This window comes from Aphidius gifuensis, linkage group LG6, assembly GCF_014905175.1.
Source record: "Aphidius gifuensis isolate YNYX2018 linkage group LG6, ASM1490517v1, whole genome shotgun sequence".
Lineage (NCBI taxonomy): Eukaryota > Metazoa > Arthropoda > Insecta > Hymenoptera > Braconidae > Aphidius > Aphidius gifuensis.
The window spans coordinates 8,584,412-8,605,636 of record NC_057793.1 but is presented as its reverse complement, the minus strand read 5'-3'; the positions used below and the strand labels follow the sequence as shown (position 1 = coordinate 8,605,636).

At 23.7% G+C, this 21,225-nt stretch overlaps 2 protein-coding genes across 2 annotated transcripts; one reads left to right on the top strand and one right to left on the bottom strand.

Moving 5' to 3' along the window:
* Positions 1–4,758: 4,758 nt before the first annotated feature.
* LOC122859780 (glutathione S-transferase-like) lies at positions 4,759–5,957 on the bottom strand. The gene is made up of 5 exons (XM_044163463.1): positions 5,870–5,957; positions 5,563–5,709; positions 5,296–5,463; positions 5,021–5,160; positions 4,759–4,926 (listed from the first exon to the last, which is right to left on the bottom strand). Exons 2-5 carry the CDS (start codon positions 5,693–5,695, stop codon positions 4,759–4,761), a joined length of 609 nt encoding a protein of 202 aa, XP_044019398.1. The 5' UTR covers positions 5,696–5,709; positions 5,870–5,957.
* A 10,545-nt stretch (positions 5,958–16,502) lies between these two features.
* Positions 16,503–17,219, top strand: LOC122859779. The gene is made up of 3 exons (XM_044163462.1): positions 16,503–16,646; positions 16,932–17,087; positions 17,166–17,219. Exons 1-3 carry the CDS (start codon positions 16,503–16,505, stop codon positions 17,217–17,219), a joined length of 354 nt encoding a protein of 117 aa, XP_044019397.1.
* The last annotated feature ends 4,006 nt before the right edge of the window (positions 17,220–21,225 follow it).

Sequence of the window (21,225 nt, the reverse complement as noted above, 5' to 3'; positions counted from 1 at the left end):
AAATATTCTTACAGTTTGAAAAATTACATAATAAAATTACCTCAGCTAACTGGACAATTTTAAATGAAAAAACAAAAAAGAGTTTAATGATTGTTATGATAAAAACACAAAAACCATTTACATTTACAACGGGTAAAATTGTTCGACCAGATAGAGAATCATTAAAAAACGTGAGTCAATAATAACATGGTATTATTAAATTTATTATTTATAATTTATTTTCAAATGAAATAATTCAGTATATATATTTTTTTAAAAGCAGATAGCACAGGTAGCTTATTCACTATATAATTTAATGAGAACACAAAGCTAATCAACTAAAATATAAAATTAACAAATTGAAACATGAAAAATATCGGATTGTTGATGCACATGTTTACAATAAAAAAAATTGAGAAACACCCTTCCTTTTTAATTGAGTCATCATAAATAAAAAAAAACGTAAGTTAATAAAAAAAATTCTCAATAATTTATTATTTGTTTGTGAGAATAATTTTTTATATAAATTACACAAGTGGCTGATTTGAAATAAAAAAAAGAGAAAAAGCTTATATTGACTGATTAATTTTTTAAAAAATTTCCTACCCTTATCCAGGTTTTAGATATAACAAAGTTAAATTTAAAGGTAAACTATCAAGCAATAAGTTTGTTATTTAAAAAATATGTTAAAGTATCAACTGAGGTATTTATTTCGTCATATGAAAATAAACTTCTTATCGAATCATTATAAAAAAAAAAAACAGTAAGTTTAAAAAAAAATTCTTATTTTATTATTTATTCGTATGTGAGAAATTACACAAGTGGTTAATTTACTATAATAATTTAATGTCAAAACAACTGACTAATGATACAAATGAATTGGAAAATTTTGATTCTAATATCAAAATAATTGACTTAAAAGTATGATAATGTTCACTTACCGGAAATAAATAGAGTCTAAAGACGTAGTAAGTTAAAAGAATAAACATATTTCATTTTACAAACCATATAAAAAAATTATAAAATTTTTCTTAAGATTAAAGATACTTATAAAAAGCTTGAGTAAACTATTAAACTTGTAAGCTGAAAAAACTGTCTTGAAAAATATTAATTGAAATATACGTCAAGTTGATAGAAAAAGTGTTACACAATGTCATTTTTCGATGTACAATTTTTAATTTTCAAGTTAACAAGTGTTTGGAAACCAGAATTTAATTCCAACTGGAAATCAGTTTTACACATTTTATATTCAATAATGTTCATGACTTCATATGGTTTATACGCAATATCACTCGTATTATTTTTATTTATAAATAATTGGGATATTTTTATTTTGTCAAGAAATATATTTGCAGTTATAATAGTATTTTTTATTCTATTTCATATTGTTAATGTAAAAAGAAAGAAAGATAAAATAATTGAAATTTCCGAAATTATAAACAAAAGACCATATTTACCGGAAAATGATGACGAAAAAGTTATTGTATCTAAATGCGAAACAATCAACAGGTGAAAATTGAATAAGTATATATAAATATTATGATAATATCTGTTTCAATAAATTAAATAACATTGTGATCATAAATTTCAGAAAACTATGTAACTATGGAATATTCTTGATGAGTGGTTCAATTTTTTCTTGTATTGGAAAAGGAATTAAAGCTGATTTTCCAGTTTTTCCACATTACATATGGGTGCCATATGATTTATCAAATCCATATTATTACTGGACAACATTATTTTTTACAACATGCTCGTGTGTTATTGGTTCGGTCATTGCTATACAATTTGCATCATTTTTTTCTTCAGCTACATTTATTATTCGATCACAAGTTGGCTTACTGATATATCGATTCAATAGATCAATGAAAATTATTGAAGAAAAAATTAATAAAGATCCAAGTAACATTGAGCTGAAAATACTTGAAAGAAAATTGATCTCTGATTTTGTGAATAACCATTTGAAAGTTTTAAAATTGGCAGAGATGATTAATGATATTTTTTTAAACGACATTTTAATATTTTATTCTGCATCTACAATATTAATTTGTACACATTCATATGTCTTATCAACACTACCATTATTATCAAAAGATTTTTTGACTACTGTATTTTTTTGTGTCTCAGTAATATATGTTATTACAATTATATGTTCCCGATCAAATGGCATAACAATTGTGGTATTTATTTTTTACATAAAATAATTTAAAACTTATCAATAAATCTTGATCGATGTATCAATAAAAAATATTCTTTCAGTTTGAAAAACTACATCATGAAATTACGTCAGCTAACTGGACAATTTTAGGCGAAAAAACGAAAAAAAGTTTATTGATTGTTATGATAAAAACACAAAAACCATTTACATTTACAACGGGTAAAATTGTTAGACCAGATAGAGAATCATTGAAAAACGTGAGTCAATAATAACATAGTATTATTAAATTTATTTTCAAATGAAATAATTCAGTATCTATTTTTTTTTAAAAGCAGATAGCACAGGTGGCTTATTCACTATATAATTTAATGAGAACACAAAGCTAATCAACTAAAATATGAAATTAATATATTAAAACGTAAACAATATTTATTTATTTATTTATTTATAAACTAATTTTTAATATACAATTTGTAGAGTTATTAATGCACGATCAAATCGATCATGATCACGATCACAATAAAAAAATAAACAAACAGCGAGGGGTTGTAATTATTGAATTTAGTATTATGAATAATTAATTTTTGTAAACACAGTAGTATAAACATATTTTATAAACAAATTATAAATTCATTGTTTAAATAAGAAAGTTAATAAAAAGCACGATGAAAATTCTAAGCCTGTGAGTAAGGCTGTCTAGTAAAATTATCAATCGAAAAAATATTTCTTAGAAATATGTAAAATGTCTTTTTTTGATATACAGTTTTATATTTTCAAATTAACAAGTGTTTGGGAACCAGAATTTAATTATTCATGGAAATCTTTTCTCTACAAAATTTATTCAATATTATTTTTAATTTTATATGGTTCATTTTTAATATCACTTTCATTATTTTTATTTAAAAATAATTGGGATATAAAAATTTTGTCAACAAATGTTTTTAATATACTACTGATATTCGTTATTATATCACAAGTTATTAATGTAAAAAGACAGAAAAAAAAAATAATAGAAATTGCTGAAATTATGAAACTGAAACCATATGTGGCAGAGAACATTGACGAGAAAAATATTATATCAAAATACGAAAAAATAAACAGGTAATTCTATGAACATCTTTTGAGATAAAAAAATTATTGTGATGATATTTGAATAAATTAAATAATATATTTAATTAATAAATTTCAGAAAGCAAATAATTGACTATATAATTTGTTTGATGACTGGTACCACTAGCTTTTTCATTGGAAAAATAATTGAAGCAAGTGTTTCTATTTTTCCATTTTACATCTGGGTCCCCTACGATTTATCAAATCCATATTATTATTGGTCAACATTATTTTTCATAACAACTTCATGCCTAATTGGTGCCCTCATTGGTGTGCAATTTGCAACGTTTTTTTGTTCAGCTACATTGAATGTTCAATCACAAGTTGCAGTACTTATTTGCAGATTCAAAAAATCAATAGAAATAATTGAAGAAAAAATAGCTAATGATGAAAATAATATTAATGAGTTGAAAATTCTTGAAAGAAAATTAATCTCTAATTTTGTGGAAAATCATTTAGAAGTTTTGAAGCTGGCAAAAATGATTAATGATATTTTTTCAATTGATATGTTTATTCATTATTCTGCTTCTACAATATTGATTTGTTCACATGGATATGTCTCATCAAAGGTACCATTATTGTCAAAGGAATTTTTATCATCTGCATTTTTTTGTTGCGCAGCGATATATGCAATTGTAAAAATGTGTTTAGCATCAAACGGCATATCAATTGCGGTATTTAACATTAACACTATACAATTTATAAATAAAAAATTTTCAACACTGTTAATTTATTGATAACAATGTATTTTTTTTAGTTTGAAAATTTAGATAATGAAATTACCACTGCCAACTGGACAATTTTAAGTGAAAAAACAAAAAAGGATTTGATCTATGTGATGATGAAAACACACAAGCCGTTTACTTTTACAACTGGTAAAATTGTTCAACCCGATAGAAAATCATTGAAAAATGTAAGTAAATTAAATAATACAATTTAATAAAATATTTATGACAAACTTAATATTTTTATTTACTTGTCTAGATAGCACAGGTAGCTTATTCACTGTACAGTTTAATGAGAACTCGTAGCTAATCAACGAAATTGAAAAAGAAAAATATTCAAAAGTAAATAATAAAATTATGAATGGAGAAAAAATAAATGAACTTTAAAGATTGTAATTATTACAAAGCTTTAAAATTATTGCAAAATTATTATTATTTTCTATTGTAAACACACTAAAATAAATATATTTTATTTACATTAATTAGCAAGTTTTAAACTCGTTGTTTTCTTTTATCTTTTCATTATAAAAATGACAACTTCTATCGGTCGTTGGAAAATTAAATGACTCATCAAAACAAATAATAAATTTATATTATAATTTTATTTTTTTTCTATTTATTATAATGATTATTTTTAATATTTCAAAAACAAATTTATAAATGAATATTTATTGACAAACATAGACGAAAAATTTATGAAAAAATTAACAGATATAAAGAAAATATGTTTTTTTTTTTTTTAAACTTTATATGAATTATTAATTTTTATAATTTAATGAAATTTTATTAAACTTGAGTTACTGGACGTTTTGAAAGATAAGCTTTGATTTTTGGAATTTCTGCAATTTTCTTGACAAGTTTTTGTAACTCTGGATAATTTGTGATGATATTTTTTCCAGTGATATTTGATAGAAAATCATTGTACGCAGTGAATGCCAAATCAGCCCAGGTAAGCTGAAACAAAATTAAAACAAATAATTATTTAAAAATACAGTTAAAGAATTGAGATTTAGCATTAGTTAAATATAATGTATTTATTTTTCCTTACTTTTCCACCAACAAAGTAGCCATTATTTTTCTTGACAGTCTCCTCGAGTTTTCCAAGTAATAAATCAATTTTACTGAATGCCTTTTCCTTCAAAGTTTCTTTAGTTGTTGCATCCTTTTCAAAGTACCATGTTGTCAATGCTTGAATTAAAGAAAAATAATAAAAATTAGTTGACTAATAATTTGACTGATAATTCATAAATATTTTCAAACAATTTTATAATTATTTTAATTTCTTTTTATGAAATTTAACGACAGATTTAAAAATAAACTTACGGTGTTTCAAGTCATCCATGGTATCAACAGCATTATTAATTTCATAATCCTCTTCATAATTATCACCAGCAATATTCAATTTTTTTCCAAGATAAATATAAATTGATTTCGATTGATTGTATATTTTTCCATCGATTTCCAACACTGGCATTTGACCCAAAGGCATTTCTAATAAATTAATAATAATTAATTATTGATTAATTAATAAACTTGGTATTTTATTGAGTTTTTATTTTTTTTTTTATTCAATTATTATTTGTTACTTACCAGCTTTGAGAGATGACCATTCTTCAAAGCTTACTCTTTTGTCTTCAAAATCAATTCCTGCATAACTCAACATGTATCTGATTGGCTCAGCACGACCAGTCATGTTGAAGTAGGTCAACTTGTAGCTCGACATTTTCACAAAGGATACTTTTAAAAAATAAAAAAAAAAATATATAAATTAATTTGTATTTAAACAAAATTATTTAAAAGTAATCAATTAAATATTTTCATGTAGTATAAATTATTATTTATATTATTTATATTTTATATTGTTCTAGTTTAATATATAAAATTGATTTATAAATACCTTGAAAATTGTGATGTTCTCAATGAAACCTCAACAGTCTTTGACTTGAAAAATTCTTTAAAATAAATTTGATGTTGCAAGTGCAAAGGCCAGCGAAATAATACCACTGAGCTGATGAAATTGTTGGGACGTATCGTAGAATTTATAGGAAAAGGTAAAACACGCATGTGATTTGTTAAAATATAAACACGTGATTTGTCACCTGGTTGACTTGAAACGTCATTATGACTGACCATGACGTCTGCATTTTCTAATACTGATTATTATTTTCTAAAAATAGTAAATTACACATGGAGAAAAAAAAAAATGAATAATTTTTGTTGATGATTTTGTGTATTCTACGCGTTAAGCCTACGTAGTTGTATCTCCACGTATTGTAGATTTTAGGAAAAAATAAAATTCGTCATAATATTTTTAAAAGAGATTCGTGTTGACTAATGAGTCATCAACTATATAGATATGACTAACAATATCGAACTGTTTTATAACATAGAGATCGAATAAAATATTAAATAAAAATCTATAATATTTCAGCTACACGGAGAGAAATATCCAACAAAAATTGTTAAAAAAATACTTAAAAATTGTTGAACAGAACCACAAAAAAAAGTACCAAGATGTAAGTCCAATAAAATATGATGTGGGCATTATCAAAACTTGCTTTACCGACCCACAATTTTTGTGGTTCCCGGGGCACAAAAATTACGGTTCTGTACAACAAAATCTATTGGGCACGTATTAAAATCTATATAACTTTTAATAAAAATTCTGGTAAAACAAACAAAATTTGTTCTTCTTCAAATAAAAATTGTTACCAGTACCAATAAAATTTATTTAATTTCAAATAAAAATTCTTGTAAATTAAACATAATTTCTTGATTTTTTAATAAAATTTATTGTACAGTAACAATTAAATTTATTCAACTTTCAATGAAAATTATTACGGAATAAACGAAATTTGTTTTCTACCTAAATAAAAATTAATGAACTCTTTTATTAAAAAATAATAATAATAATTCATAATTAATTAATAATTAATTAACAATTATACAATTATTTATGTGGCAAAATATATATTTTCCTGAAAATTTTTTTATAAATTTATTTTATTTATTTTATTGGTGTGAGGCCATTATATTATATTACAATAATTTTATATAATTTAAGGGAAAACACGTAATCGATGAAAAAAATGAATTTAAAAATTTTAAATTTAAATATTAAAATAGTTGATCAACGGGTAAGGGTAGGGGAATGTCCACTGTCTAGAAAAAAAAATAAAAACTATAATTAGACAATTTAAAATTATGAAAAAATTGTTAATAATATATTATTGTAAACAAAGAGTAGAACAAACATATTTTATAAGCTATAGACAAATTATAAATTCATTGTTTAAATAAAAAAGTCCATAAAAAGCTCGAGGAAACTATTAAACTTGTGAGTAAGTAAAGAAGAAGTATTGGAAAATAATTTATTTATTAAAAGAAAAAAATAGAGTTGAAAAAAAAAAAAAAAAAGTGTATCACAATGTCATTTTTCGATATACACTTTTTAATATTTGAATTAGCGACGGTGTGGAAACCAGAATTTGATTCTATCTGGAAATCTCTTCTATACAATATTTATACAATAATATTTTTAATTTTACATGGTTCATCCTTTATATCACTTTTATTATTTTTATTTATGAAAAATTGGGATGTTTGTATCCTGGCAAATAATATATTCATGTTAGTGCTGATATTTATTATCACTTCACAATTTATTAATACAAAGAGACAAAAAAAAAAAATACTTGAAATTGCTGAAATTATAAAACTAAAACCATATGTACCAGAGAACACTGACGAAAAAAATATTATTTCAAAATACGAGAAAATAAACAGGTAAATTATTGAATAGCTTTTGAGATAAAAAAACTGTTGTGATTAACGCTTTTTTATTAATAAATTTCAGAAAACAAATATTTTGGAATATTACTTTTTTGATGTGTGGCACGATTTACTTTCATATTGATAAAGTAATTGAAGCAAGTGTTTCTGATTTTCCACATGACATATGGGTGCCTTATGATTTGTCAAATCCATATTATTACTGGACAACATTATTTTTCATAACAATTTCATGTCTGATTAGTGCTCTTATTATTATCCAATATGGGCTTTTCGACGACAACGATCATTATTCAATCGCAGAGTGCAATACTCATATACGATTTCAAAAATCTATGAAAATTATTAAAGAAAAACTTGAAGTTCTTAAATTGGCACGCACAATTAATGAGATTTTTTCAATTGATATTTTTGTGATCTATTTTCTGTCGACAGTAATGATTTGTACCACTGCATATATATTATCATCTATATCATTATACTCTGATGATTTTTTGCCAACTGCAATTCTTTGTGTTGGATCGATATGGGAAATAGCATTGACAAGTTATTCATCAAATGCCGTATCAATTGCAGTATAACCACTTAATTATTTATAAATACAAAAATTAAATTATTATCGTCATTTTAGAATAGTTTTTCTTTCAGTTTGAACAATTGTATCATGAAATTACATCAGCAAATTCGATAATTTTAAATCAAGAGACAAAAAAGAGCCTACTTATTGTGATGATGAAAACACTCAAACCATTTAAAATTACAATAGGTAAAATTATTTATCCTTCGAGAGAATCATTGAAGCATGTAAGTTTAAATAAAAAAAAAAAAAAAATAGTTCGAAATTTATTTAATATGATGATTTACAAATAATTCATTTTTTATAGATTGCTCAGTTCACTTATTCATTGTTCAACTTATTGAGAAGTTATTGAACACGCATGTACATGTAATTAAATTTTTTTTCAATTATTGCACGAGTATGATAATGTTTACTATTTAAAAACGAAAAGTTGTATTTAAAATTGACTATTAATAAAACCAGCGAAATCGCTAGAAATATATAATATTTTTTTATTATACACTTCAATTAAAAATAAAAATTATTTCCGGAAATAGTAATTATTAAAACTTTAAATACGAAATATTTCGTAATTATTAAATTTAGTATTTATTAACTTATTAAAAATTTGTTAATTAACCTATTAAATTATTCAAGGTTCAATTTTGAAATGAAAATTATATGTGAATATTAAATGATAATCGTCAGAGTCAAAATAAAATTTTCTCTAAATTTTTTTTTTGTGTCACAACAGTGTTTGAACTGTAAGGAAAGACAATCATTTTCAAGACTTGATATAAAGAATGAAATTTTAAAATGTCTAAATGTAGTTATTTCTGTTAAATAAATTTAAATTTAAATTAAATTGACGGACAAAAAAAAAAAAACGATGTCATTCTTTGAAATACATTTTTTAATCTTTGAAATAACAAGTGTTTGGAGACCAGAATTCAATTCAAATTGGAAATACATTGTTTACAATATTTATACAATATTATTTGTAGTATCATTTGGTTTGTCCATTATAGCACTCGTATTATTTTTATTGATTAATGATTGGGATATTTATATATTTTCAAATACTATGTATATAATTGTACTGAGATCTGTTATTACTGTCGAAATGATTAACTTGAAAAGACAAAAAAATAAAATATATGAAATTACTGAAATTTTAAAAATAATACCATATGCACCAGAGAATATTGACGAACAAGAAATTATTTCTAGATACGAAAAAAAAAACAGGTATGAATAAATAAATATCGTTAAACACATTGAATTACAACAAACAATATTTCAATCAAAAATTTTAGGAAGGAAATATTTTTATTTGTGGTTCCATTGATGATTAGTACAACTTGCTTTTTTATTGCTAGAATAGCTAAAGCTAATGTTCCTGTGTTTCCATATTACATATGGGTTCCGTACAATTTATCAAATACATATTATTACTGGACAACTTTATTTTTCTACACAAGTTCGGGGCTTATCAGTAGTCTAATTATTTTGCAATTTACATCGTTTTTTGCTTCAGCTGCATTGATCATTCAATCACAAATTGACTTACTCATATGTCGATTCAAAAAGTCCATGATATTTATCGAACAAAAATACAATAGCAATGATAAAACAAAAGTGAATGAATTGAGAAAATTAGAAAAGAAATTAATTGTTGTATTTGTGGATAATCATTTGAAAGTTTTGAAATTGGCAAGGATGATTAATGATATTTTTTCAATCGATATTTTTATGTTTTACTTTACATGTACAGTGTTGATTTGTACAAGTGCATATGTTGCATCAACTGTACCATTATTGTCTCATAAATTTTTTGCAACTGTTTTTCTTTGTGTAGCAACGATTTGTGCAATCACAATCACATGTTATTCATCGACTGGCATAACAACTGCAGTATTTATATTTTCCTATTATTAATATTAGCTCGGATAAATAAAATTCTTTTTTGATTTGATTAATAATGATATATTCTTTCAGTTTGAAAAATTACATAATGAAATATCTTTGTCAAACTGGATAATTTTGAGTGAAAAAACGAAAAAAAGTTTAATGATTGTGATGATAAAAACTCAAAAGTCAGTTGATTTTACAACTGGAAAAATTATAAAACCATCTCGGGAGTCATTGAAAAATGTAAGTCAATAGAAAATAAATTCATTAAAAATTTTTATAATAGTTTTTGGTTAAGAAATTTTGGTTTTACAGATTGCACAAGTCGTGTATTCATTGTACAATATAATGAGAGAAACTAGTCAATCTACACAAAAATAAAAAATCAATATATAAAAATTCATGTATGCGTCAAACATAGTAAAACGTTATATATTTAAAAACACCAAAATAAGGTTGACCTCATTATAATTATAGATAATTATTTTAAAATAAATATGTAATTATTTAATTTATTATTGAACACCACGAGAAATAACGATTACATAAAAAAATAAACTCGACAAGATAATTCAGTCAAAATAAATCGCGACTTAAATATTTTAAGAATATAAATCACGACAAAATAAATTCAAAAAAAAAAAAAAGAAAATTGTTACGTCGTAATCAGTACGTTTGTTTATTTTGTTGATTAATATTGTTAATAATAACTAGCTAGAAGGAAAAGTTTCAGGACAAAAACAGGATTTTTCGGGGTAACGGATTCCTCTCAATTGTAGAAAAACCTGTGGATTCGATTTCGGTATTAAATTATAATTATATACAATTTTTATTATATAAAAAAAAAATTATTGATAAAATAAATTCATTTTGTATAAATTATATTCTCGGAAAACGGTAATTAAAGAATTTTTAAATAGATTCTGTAATTATTAAATAATATACTAAAAAAATACGACAATTATTCTAATGAATTATTAAATTCAAGGTTTATTAGAATTTATAATTTCAAAAGATATCAATTATGAATACTAAAATTACTAATTATCAGTCAATGTGAATATTTCTTTTCTAGTCTTCTTCCTTACTTTAGTTAAACTCAACTGGTAAATAATTACTCCTGTTTGATATAAATAACAAAAAAAAAAAAATTTATTTCAATTTATTTGCATTATATTTGATCAAAAACAATCATGTCATTTTTTGACCTACATTTTTATATTTTTCAAATAACAAGTATTTGGAGACCTCAATTTAATTGTACCTGGAAATTCGTTCTTTACAATCTTTATGAAATAATATTTGAAATTTCATTTGGATTATCAAATATAGTGCTCGTATTACACCTATTGATAAATGACTGGGACATTTATATTTTGTTGAATAATATATATTTAATTGTATTGAAATTTATGATTACTCTACAAATTATAAATTTAAAATGACATAAAAATAAAATATTTGAAATTACTGAAATTTTAAAAAGGACACCATTTTTACCAGAGGTTATTGACGAACAACAAATTATATCTACATACAAAAAAATAAACAGGTATTAATTTATAAATATCTCTAAAAATATCGAAATCATTTTTAATCAAATCGAATAATATTTTAACTATAAATTTTAGGAAACAAATTTTTTTATTTGTGATTCCATTGATGAGTGGTACAATCAGCTTTTTCATTGGTAAAATAGCTGAAGCTAATGTTCCTGGTCTTCCATATTACATTTGGGTTCCGTACGATTTATCAAATACATATTATTACTGGATAACATTTTTTTTTTATACCTGTTCAGCTTTTATTGGGGGTCTTATAACCGTCCAATTTATAGCGTTTTTTGCTTCTGCTGCATTGATGATTCAATCACAAATAGCAATACTAGAATACCGATTTAAAAAATCCATGAAAATTATCGAACAAACATACGACAATAGTAATAATGATAAAGACGTTATTGGAAGACTGAAAAAACTTGAAAAAAATTTAATCGTTGATTTTGTGGATAATCATTTGGAAGTTTTAAAACTGGCAGAGATGATCAATGATATTTTTTCAATTGATATTTTGATATTTTATTGTACAACTACGATATTAATTTGCACAAATGCATATGTCTCGTCGACTGTACCATTACTGTCCCATGAATTTTTCGCAACTGCGTTTCTTTGTGTTGGAGTTTCATGTGGAATTATCATGACATGTTTTGCAACCAATGGAATATCAATAGCAGTATTTATATTTTTTTATTATTAATCTTAGCTTGAAAAAATAAAATTATTCTATATTGATTTAATTGAAAATAAAATATTCTTACAGTTTGAAAAAATTACATGCTGAAATATCTTCGTCAAACTGGATAATTTTGAGTGAAAAACGAAAAAAAGTTTGTTGATTGTGATGATAAAAACTCAAAAGTCAGTTGATTTTACAACCGGGAAAATTATAAAACCATCTCGAGAATCATTGAAAAATGTAAATAAATAAAATATAAATGCATAAATATAATTTTTATAATTGAAATTTTATTTTACAGATTTCACAGGTGGTTTATTCTTTATACAGTTTGATAAGAGAAACTAGTCAATCTACGAAAAGCTAAATGATCAATATATGTATATCAAGTAATAAGTTGTGTATGTGTGTCAAACATGTGTTATATCTAAAAACACTAAAATAAAAATATCTATAATTGAATTAATTATCAAATAAAACATAAAAAATTTGTTAATTATTTAATTAATTATTTAATTATTTAGCTTTTAATTATTTAAAAATCATGAAGTTATAAAACTTTTAGACAATAATAATTTGTATGTTCGAAATCAAGAAACCAAAAACATTGTATTTAGAATAATTGACTATTAATGAACCAAGCTAAATCATTATAAAAAAATAAAAGTAACTGAAAATAGAATATATAATATTTTTATATTATACACTGCAGTTAAATTTTCATAAACAGTAATTATTGAATCTTTAAATACAAAACATTAGGTAATTATTAAATTTATTATTAAATAACACATAAAAAATTTTTTAATTATCCTATCGAATTATTTAAGGTTCATTAGAAATTAGTAAATTATATGTCAATAATACACGATAGTCGTCGTAGTCAATATAAAATGTTTTCTAGTTTTTGTTTGTGTCACAACAGTGTTTAAACTGCAAGGGAAGACAATCATTTTAAAGAATTAAATAATTTAATATAAAGATCCATTTCGTAAAAATTTTTGAGTGTCAAATTTTATTCATTTCTGTTGAATAAATCTAAATTTAAATTGAATTAATTCGCATTATATTTGCCGGACAAAAAAAAAAAAAAACAATGTCATTTTTTGACCTCCATTTTTTAATCTTCGAGATAACAAGTGTTTGGAAACCGCAATTCAATTGTATCTGGAAAAAATTGATTTACAATATTCATACAATAATATTTGTAGTACCATTTGGTTTTTTCATTATAGCACTCGTATTATTTTTATTAATTAACGATTGGGATATTTATATTTTATCAAAAAATATATATTTAATTGTGATAAAATTCGTTATGGCTCTGCAAATTATTAATTTGAAAAGACAAAAAAATAAAATATATGAAATTATAGAAGTTTTAAAAATGACACCATATGCACCAGAGAATATTGACGAACAACAAATTATATCTAGATACGAAAAAAAAAACAGGTATGAATTGATGACAATCTCTAAACACATGGAATTACAACAAACAATATTGTAATCATTAATTTCAGGAAGGAAATATTTTTATTTGTGGTTCCATTGATGATTGGTACAACTGGTTTGTATATTGCTAAAATAGCTAAAGCTAATGTTCCTGTCTTTCCCTATTACATATGGGTTCCGTACGATTTGTCAAATCCATATTATTACTGGACAACTTTATTTTTTTACACAAGTTCGGGGCTTATAAGCGCGCTTATTATTTTGCAATTTATATCGTTTTTTGCTTCAGCTGCATTGATCATTCGATCACAAGTTGCAATACTTGTATGTAGATACAAAAAATCTATGGAAATTATTGAAAAAAAATACAATAGTGACAGGATCAACAGAGAAAGAATGAATGAGATAAAAATACTTGAAAAAAAATTAATTGTTCATTTTGTAGAAAATCATTTGAAAGTATTAAAATTGGCAAATATGATTAATGATATTTTTTCAATTGATATTTTTATGTTTTATTCTACATGTACGGTATTGATTTGTACAAATGCATATGTCTCGTCAACGGTACCATTACTGTCTCATGAATTTTTGTCAAATGTTTTTCTTAGTGCAGCAACGATTTGTGCAATTACAATCATATGTTATTCATCGACTGGCATATCAACTGCAGTAATTATATTTTTCTATCATTAATCTCAACTTGGGAAAATAATAATCTATTAAAGTAATTGAAAGAAAAATATTCTTTCAGTTTGAAAAATTACATAATGAAATATCGTCAGCTAACTGGATAATTTTGAGTGAAAAAACGAAAAAGAGTTTGATGATTGTGATGATAAAAACACGGAAGCCATTCAATTTCACAACTGGGAAAATTATTCAACCATCTCGAGAATCATTGAAAAATGTAAGTCAATGGAAAATAAATTCATCGAAAATTTTTATAATAATTTCTGATTGAGAAATTTTTGTTTTACAGATTGCACAGGTCGTGTATTCATTGTACAATTTAATGAGAGAAAGCAACCAATGAAAACGAGAAATGAAGAAAATATTTTTTTAGCTTAAAAAATAAAACATATTTGTGAAAAGTTTTACGAAATGATGTTATGAAATTTAATAATTTCAATCCAACGAACTAACCGTTAAAAATAGTGCGAGTGAGCTAAACTTTTTTGCTTAATATTTTATTCATTTTGTGATCACTTGAGTAACAAATTTTCACTGAAATTATAGTTGACTTCCAAATTCATTGTTTAATTAATCATCAAATTGTATCTATAATGAATTAAAAATCATGAAATTTATGAAAATTTAGTACAATAATAATTTGTATGTCCAAAAAAAAAAAAAAAACTAAAAACGTTGTCTTTAAAATTGACTATTAAACAAGCTACACAATGATAAACAAATAAAAATGACTAAAAACGGATATTATATAATATTTTTTTATTATACGCTGCAATTAAAAATAAAAGTTAATACCGGAAATAGTAATTATTGAATCTTTAAATACAAAACATTCCGTAATTATTAAATTTAGTATTTAATAACATGTAAAAAATTTGTTAATTATCCTATCAAATTATTCAAGGTTCATTAGAATTTTTGAATGTAAATTATATGTAAATAATAAATGATTATCGTCATAGTCATTATAAAATGTTTTCAAGTTTTTCTTTGTGTCACAACAGTGTTCAAACTGTAAGGAAATACAATCATTTTCAAGACTTGAATATTTCAATATGAAGAATCACTTTTGTAAAAATTTTCAAGTTTCAAATTTTATTTATTTCTGTTAAATAAATTTAAATTTAAATTGAAGTATTTGCATTATATTTGTCAGATAAAATTAAACAAAAAATGTCATTCTTTGACATACACTTTTTAGTGTTTAAACTGACGACTATCTGGCAACCACAATTTGATAGCACTTGGAAATCAGTATTATACAATATTTATTCAATAACATTTGCAATTTCATTTGGTTTATCCGGTGTATCACTTATATTATTTCTATTTATGAATGATTGGGATATATTTATTTTATCAACCAACATATTCATCATATTAAACATGAATCTTGTTACTTTAGAAATTATTAATTTGAAGAGACAGAAAGAAAAGATACTTGAACTTACTGAAGTTTTAAAACAATCTCACCCATTTTCACCTCAGAAAAATATTGATGAACAAGTTATTATATCTAAATACGAGAAAATAAACAGGTATACAAACGAAATCGAATTATTTTTGAATAAGTAATTCAAGTAACATTTCAATTATCAATTTCAGAAAACAAATATTTGTATACGTAATTTCTTTAATGAGTGGTTCAACTTGCTATTTTATTGGAAAAATAATTGAAGCTGATGTTCCTGTTTTTCCACATTATATATGGGTCCCATATGATTCATCAAATCCATATTATTACTGGACAACATATTTTTTTTTTACAAGTCCGTGTATCATTGCTTCTCTTATTGCGATACAATTTGTATTGTTTTTTTCATCAACTACTTTGATTATTCAATCACAAGTTGCAATCTTAAAATACAGATTTAAAAAATCCATGGAAATTATCGAACAAATATACAATAAAAATAATAATAATCATGACGATGATATTATCGGCAAGCTAAAAAAACTTGAAAGGAAATTAATCGTTGATTTTGTGGATAATCATTTGGAAATTTTAAAATTGGCGGGCATAATTAATGATATATTTTCAATTGATTTTTTTTGTTTCTATTCTACATCTACAATATCGATTTGTACAACTGCATATGTATTATCAACTGTACCATTATTTTCTAATCAGTTTTTTGTGACTACATTACTCAGTGGCATCGTCTTGTGTCAAATTACAATGATGAGTTTTGCATCGAATGCTATATCAATTGCGGTATTACTTTTTCTGACATTTATATTATGATTCATCAATAAAATATTTATCATTTTATTAATTTAACAAAAAAAAAAAAAAAACATTTACTTTCAGTTTGAAGAATTGAATAATGAAATAACGTCTGCCAACTGGACAATTTTAGGCGACAAAACAAAAAAAGATCTGATGATTGTGATGATGAAAACACAGAAGCCATTTACTTTTACAACGGGTAAAATAATTCAACCAGACAGGGAATCATTAAAAAACGTAAGTCGATAATTATAATTCTATATTAATATATTTTTATTGAAAATTTATTATAATTTTTAATTATCACTTTTGCAGATTGCACAAGTCGCTTACTCACTGTACAGTTTAATGAGGAAAACAACTGATTAACGAAGTTAAAAGTTAGAAATATTTGAACCTAAGCAATAAAATGATAAATACAAGGGTTCATTCATTATTAATAAATAAATTAAAATTAAAAATTAATAATAAAAAAGTTTATCGTCATACGCTGCAATGAAAAATAAAATATGTTTGTGGAACATATATAGTTTATTATGTTGTCAAATAGTAGAATTTTGTAGTTAATACAATTTTTAGAAGTTATTCCCGGAAATAGTAGTTATTGAATTTTCAAACTCAAAACATTCCGTAATTATTAAATTTAGTATTTAATAACATATTTAAAAATTTGTTTATTATCCTATTAAATTATTCAAGGTTCCTTGGAATTTTTAAATGTAAATTATATGTGAATAATAAATGATTATCGTCATAATCAATATAAAATTTTTTCTACTTTTTTTGTGCGTCAGAACAGTGTTTAAATTGTAAGGAAAGATATAATTATTTTCAAGACTTCAAGTGTCAAATTTTAATTACGAGCACATTGGCGCGCTACGCGCGCGTGTATCTATACCTTCTAAAAAGTTCATTGTTCATTGATTTTATAAACACAAGTATTATCATATAAAAAAAAAAAGAATGAATAAATTGACGAAAAATTTTTTTAATTTATTTATTTACACATAAATCCCACATAATTCACGCGTAATTTTTAGTCTAATAACATCAAGATTGAATGTTTACCGAAAAAGTTGTGCTACCTTAATATGTCAGTTTTAAAAAAAATATAAAAAATATTTTAAAAAATTTTGTTTTTGAATTATTTCTTCACACATAAAAAACACATAATTCGCACAAAATTTTGAGCACAATCGCATTGAGATCTAATAATTATTAAAAAAGTTGTGCTAGCTTAATATGTGAATTTAAAAAAAAAATGTAAAAAAATAAAAAAAAAATTTTCTTTTAAATTTATTTCTTCACACATAAAAAACACATAATTCGGACAAAATTTTAAGCCCAATTGCGTCGAGATCCGATGATTATTAAAAAAGTTGTGCTAGCTTAATATGTCAATTTTAAAAAAAAAAATATAAAAAATATTTTAAAAATTTTCTTTTAAATTTATTTCTTCACACATAAAAAACACATAATTCGCACAAAATTTTGAATTCGAGATCCGATGATTATTAGAAAGTTGTGCTAGCTTAATATGTGAATTTTAAAAAATGTAAAATAAAAATTTCAAATTTATTTTTCACATAAAAACACATAATTCGCACAAAATTTTGAACCTAATCGCATCAAGATCTAATAATTATTAAAAAAGTTGTGCTAGCTTAATATGTCAATTTTAAAAAAAAATATAAAAAATATTTCAAAAAATTTTGTTTTTGAATTATTTCTTCACACATAAAAAACACATAATTTGCACAAAATTTTGAGCCCAATTGCATTAAGATCCGATGATTATTATAAGAAAGTTGTGCTAGCTTAATATGTGAATTTTTAAAAAAAATGTAAAAAATAAAAAAAAATTTTTTTTCACATTTATTTTTCCACACATAAAAAACACATAATTCGCACAAAATTTTGAGCCCAAGTGCATTCAGATCCGATGATTATTAAAAAAGTTGTGCTAGCTTAATATGTCAATTTAAAAAAAAAAAATATAAAAAATATCAAAAAAAATTTTGTTTACTCGCTCTTTTTTTTTGTTTTTTCGTTGCTAACGAAATAAATAAAAAAATAATAGAAAAGGCAAACAGAAAGAAATTCGTATAAGAGTAAGTGAGAAAAAAACAATGACCAATCAAATGTCCGAAAGACCGATGATGTTTGTCCTTTTTATATTAGGATTTTTGGTAATTAAATTTAAGTATTTGTCGGACAAAAAAAACAATGTCATTCTTTGACATACATTTTTTTATCTTTGAGATAGCAAGTGTTTGGAGACCAGAATTTAATTCCAACTGGAAATATATTGTTTATAATTTTTATACAATATTATTTGTAGCATCATTTGATTTGTTCATCATAGCACTTGTATTATTTTTATTAATTGACAATTGGGGTATTTACATTTCTTTAAATACTATGTATATAATTGTACTCAGATCTGTCATTACTGTCCAAATGATTAACTTGAAAGAAAATTAACTTAAACTGGTAGGGATCCGCCCTCCCAAACCCCTCACTTTGACCCTAAAACTTTCCCTTCCTTTGCTAGTGATTATCAATTTATTTTTAAGTAATTTATTTTGTCCAGATTTATTTTGACGAATTGATTTTGGGAAATTTATTTCGACATATTACCAAATTTATTATTAAATAACACATGAAAAATTTGTTTATTATACTATTAAATTATTGAAGATTCGTTGTGATTTGTTAAAATAAATTATATGTAAATTATGAATGATAATCGTCAGAGTTCATTCGAAGTTTTCTCTGGTATAATTTTTTGTGGCACATCAGTGTTTAAACTGCAAGGAAAGACAATCATTTTTAAGACTTTAATAATTCAATATGAAGAATCACTTTTGTAAAAATTTTCAAGTATCAAATTTTATTTATTTCTGTTAAAAAGATTTAAATTTAAATTGAAGTTATTTGCATTATATTTGTCATACAAAAATAAAAAAAAAATGTCATTTTTTGACATACACTTTTTAGTGTTTAAACTGACGACTATCTGGCAACCAGAATTTAACAGTATTTGGAAATCAGTATTATACAATATTTATTCAATAACATTTGCAATTTCATTTGGTTTATCCGGTGTATCACTTATATTATTTCTATTTATAAATGATTGGGATATATTTATTTTATCAACCAATATCTTCGCAATAGTAACATTCTTCCTTGTTACTTTAGAAATTATTGATTTAAAGAGACAGAAAGAAAAGATACTTGAACTTACTGAAGTTTTAAAAAAACCACCATTTTCACCAGAGAATATTGATGAACAATTTATTATATCTAAATACGAGAAAATAAACAGGTATATAAACACAATCGGAATTTTTTTAATTGAATAATTTAAATATCATTTTCAGCAAACAAATTACCGCATATGGAATTTTCTTGATGAGTGGATCAACTTGCTTTTTTATTGGAAAAACACTTAATGCTCATGTTCCTGTTTTTCCATATTACAATTGGATACCATACGATTTATCAAATCCGTATTATTATTGGACGACATTATTTTTTCGTACAAGTTCTTCGTTTATTGGTATTTTTATTACTGTGCAATTTGTATCATTTTTTTCTTCATCTACATTGATTATCCAATCACAAGTTGCAATACTTAAATATAGATACAAAAAATCTATGAAAATTATTGAAAAAAAATACAATAACTGCGACAAGATCAATAGAGATAAAATGAATGATTTAAAAGTACTTGAAAAGAAATTAATTGTTGATTTTGTGAATAATCATCTGGAAGTTTTAAAATTAGCAAGCATAATTAATGATATATTTTCAATTGATATTTTTCTGTTTTATTCTACATGCACGGTATTGATTTGTACAACTGCATATGTTGCATCAACTGTACCATTATTTTCCCGTGAATTTTTTTCAACAGTTTTTCTTTGTGTAGCAGTTATATGTGGAATTATAAGAACATGTTATTCATCGAATGGCATATTAACTGCGGTATCTATATATTTTCACATTCATGATATTTTTTATCTATTTTGTAATGAAAATATTTTTTTAGTTTGAAAAGTTACATGAAGAAATATCGACAGCAAACTGGACAATTTTGAGTGAAAAAACGAAAAAGAGTTTAATGATTATACTGATGCGAACATGTAAACCATTTATTTTTACAATCGGTGTGATTATTCAACCATCTCGGGAATCATTAAAAGATGTAAGTCAATTATCAATAAATTGTAAAAAAAAATTTATTAATTATTTAAAGATAAAATATCTTCTCTCTTTAGATTGCACGTGTGGTATATTCACTCTATAATTTGTTGAGAGAAAGTAGCTAATAAAACAAGTTGAAATAAAATAATTAGATTGTTCTTCA

What these genes read in the sequence shown, in the direction of transcription:
- LOC122859780 (XM_044163463.1), bottom strand. Translation starts at nt 5,695, where the DNA reads ATGTCGAGCTACAAGTTGACCTACTTCAACATGACTGGTCGTGCTGAG. An exon ending in ATGGTCATCTCTCAAAGCTG is followed by an intron (nt 5,464 to 5,562) that starts GTAAGTAACAAA and finishes TTAATTTATTAG; the next exon opens with AAATGCCTTTGGGTCAAATG. An exon ending in GCTACTTTGTTGGTGGAAAA is followed by an intron (nt 4,927 to 5,020) that starts GTAAGGAAAAAT and finishes ATTTTGTTTCAG; the next exon opens with CTTACCTGGGCTGATTTGGC.
- LOC122859779 (XM_044163462.1), top strand. Translation starts at nt 16,503, where the DNA reads ATGGAAATTATCGAACAAATATACAATAAAAATAATAATAATCATGAC. An exon ending in TAAAATTGGCGGGCATAATT is followed by an intron (nt 16,647 to 16,931) that starts AATGATATATTT and finishes ATTTACTTTCAG; the next exon opens with TTTGAAGAATTGAATAATGA. An exon ending in ACAGGGAATCATTAAAAAAC is followed by an intron (nt 17,088 to 17,165) that starts GTAAGTCGATAA and finishes TCACTTTTGCAG; the next exon opens with ATTGCACAAGTCGCTTACTC.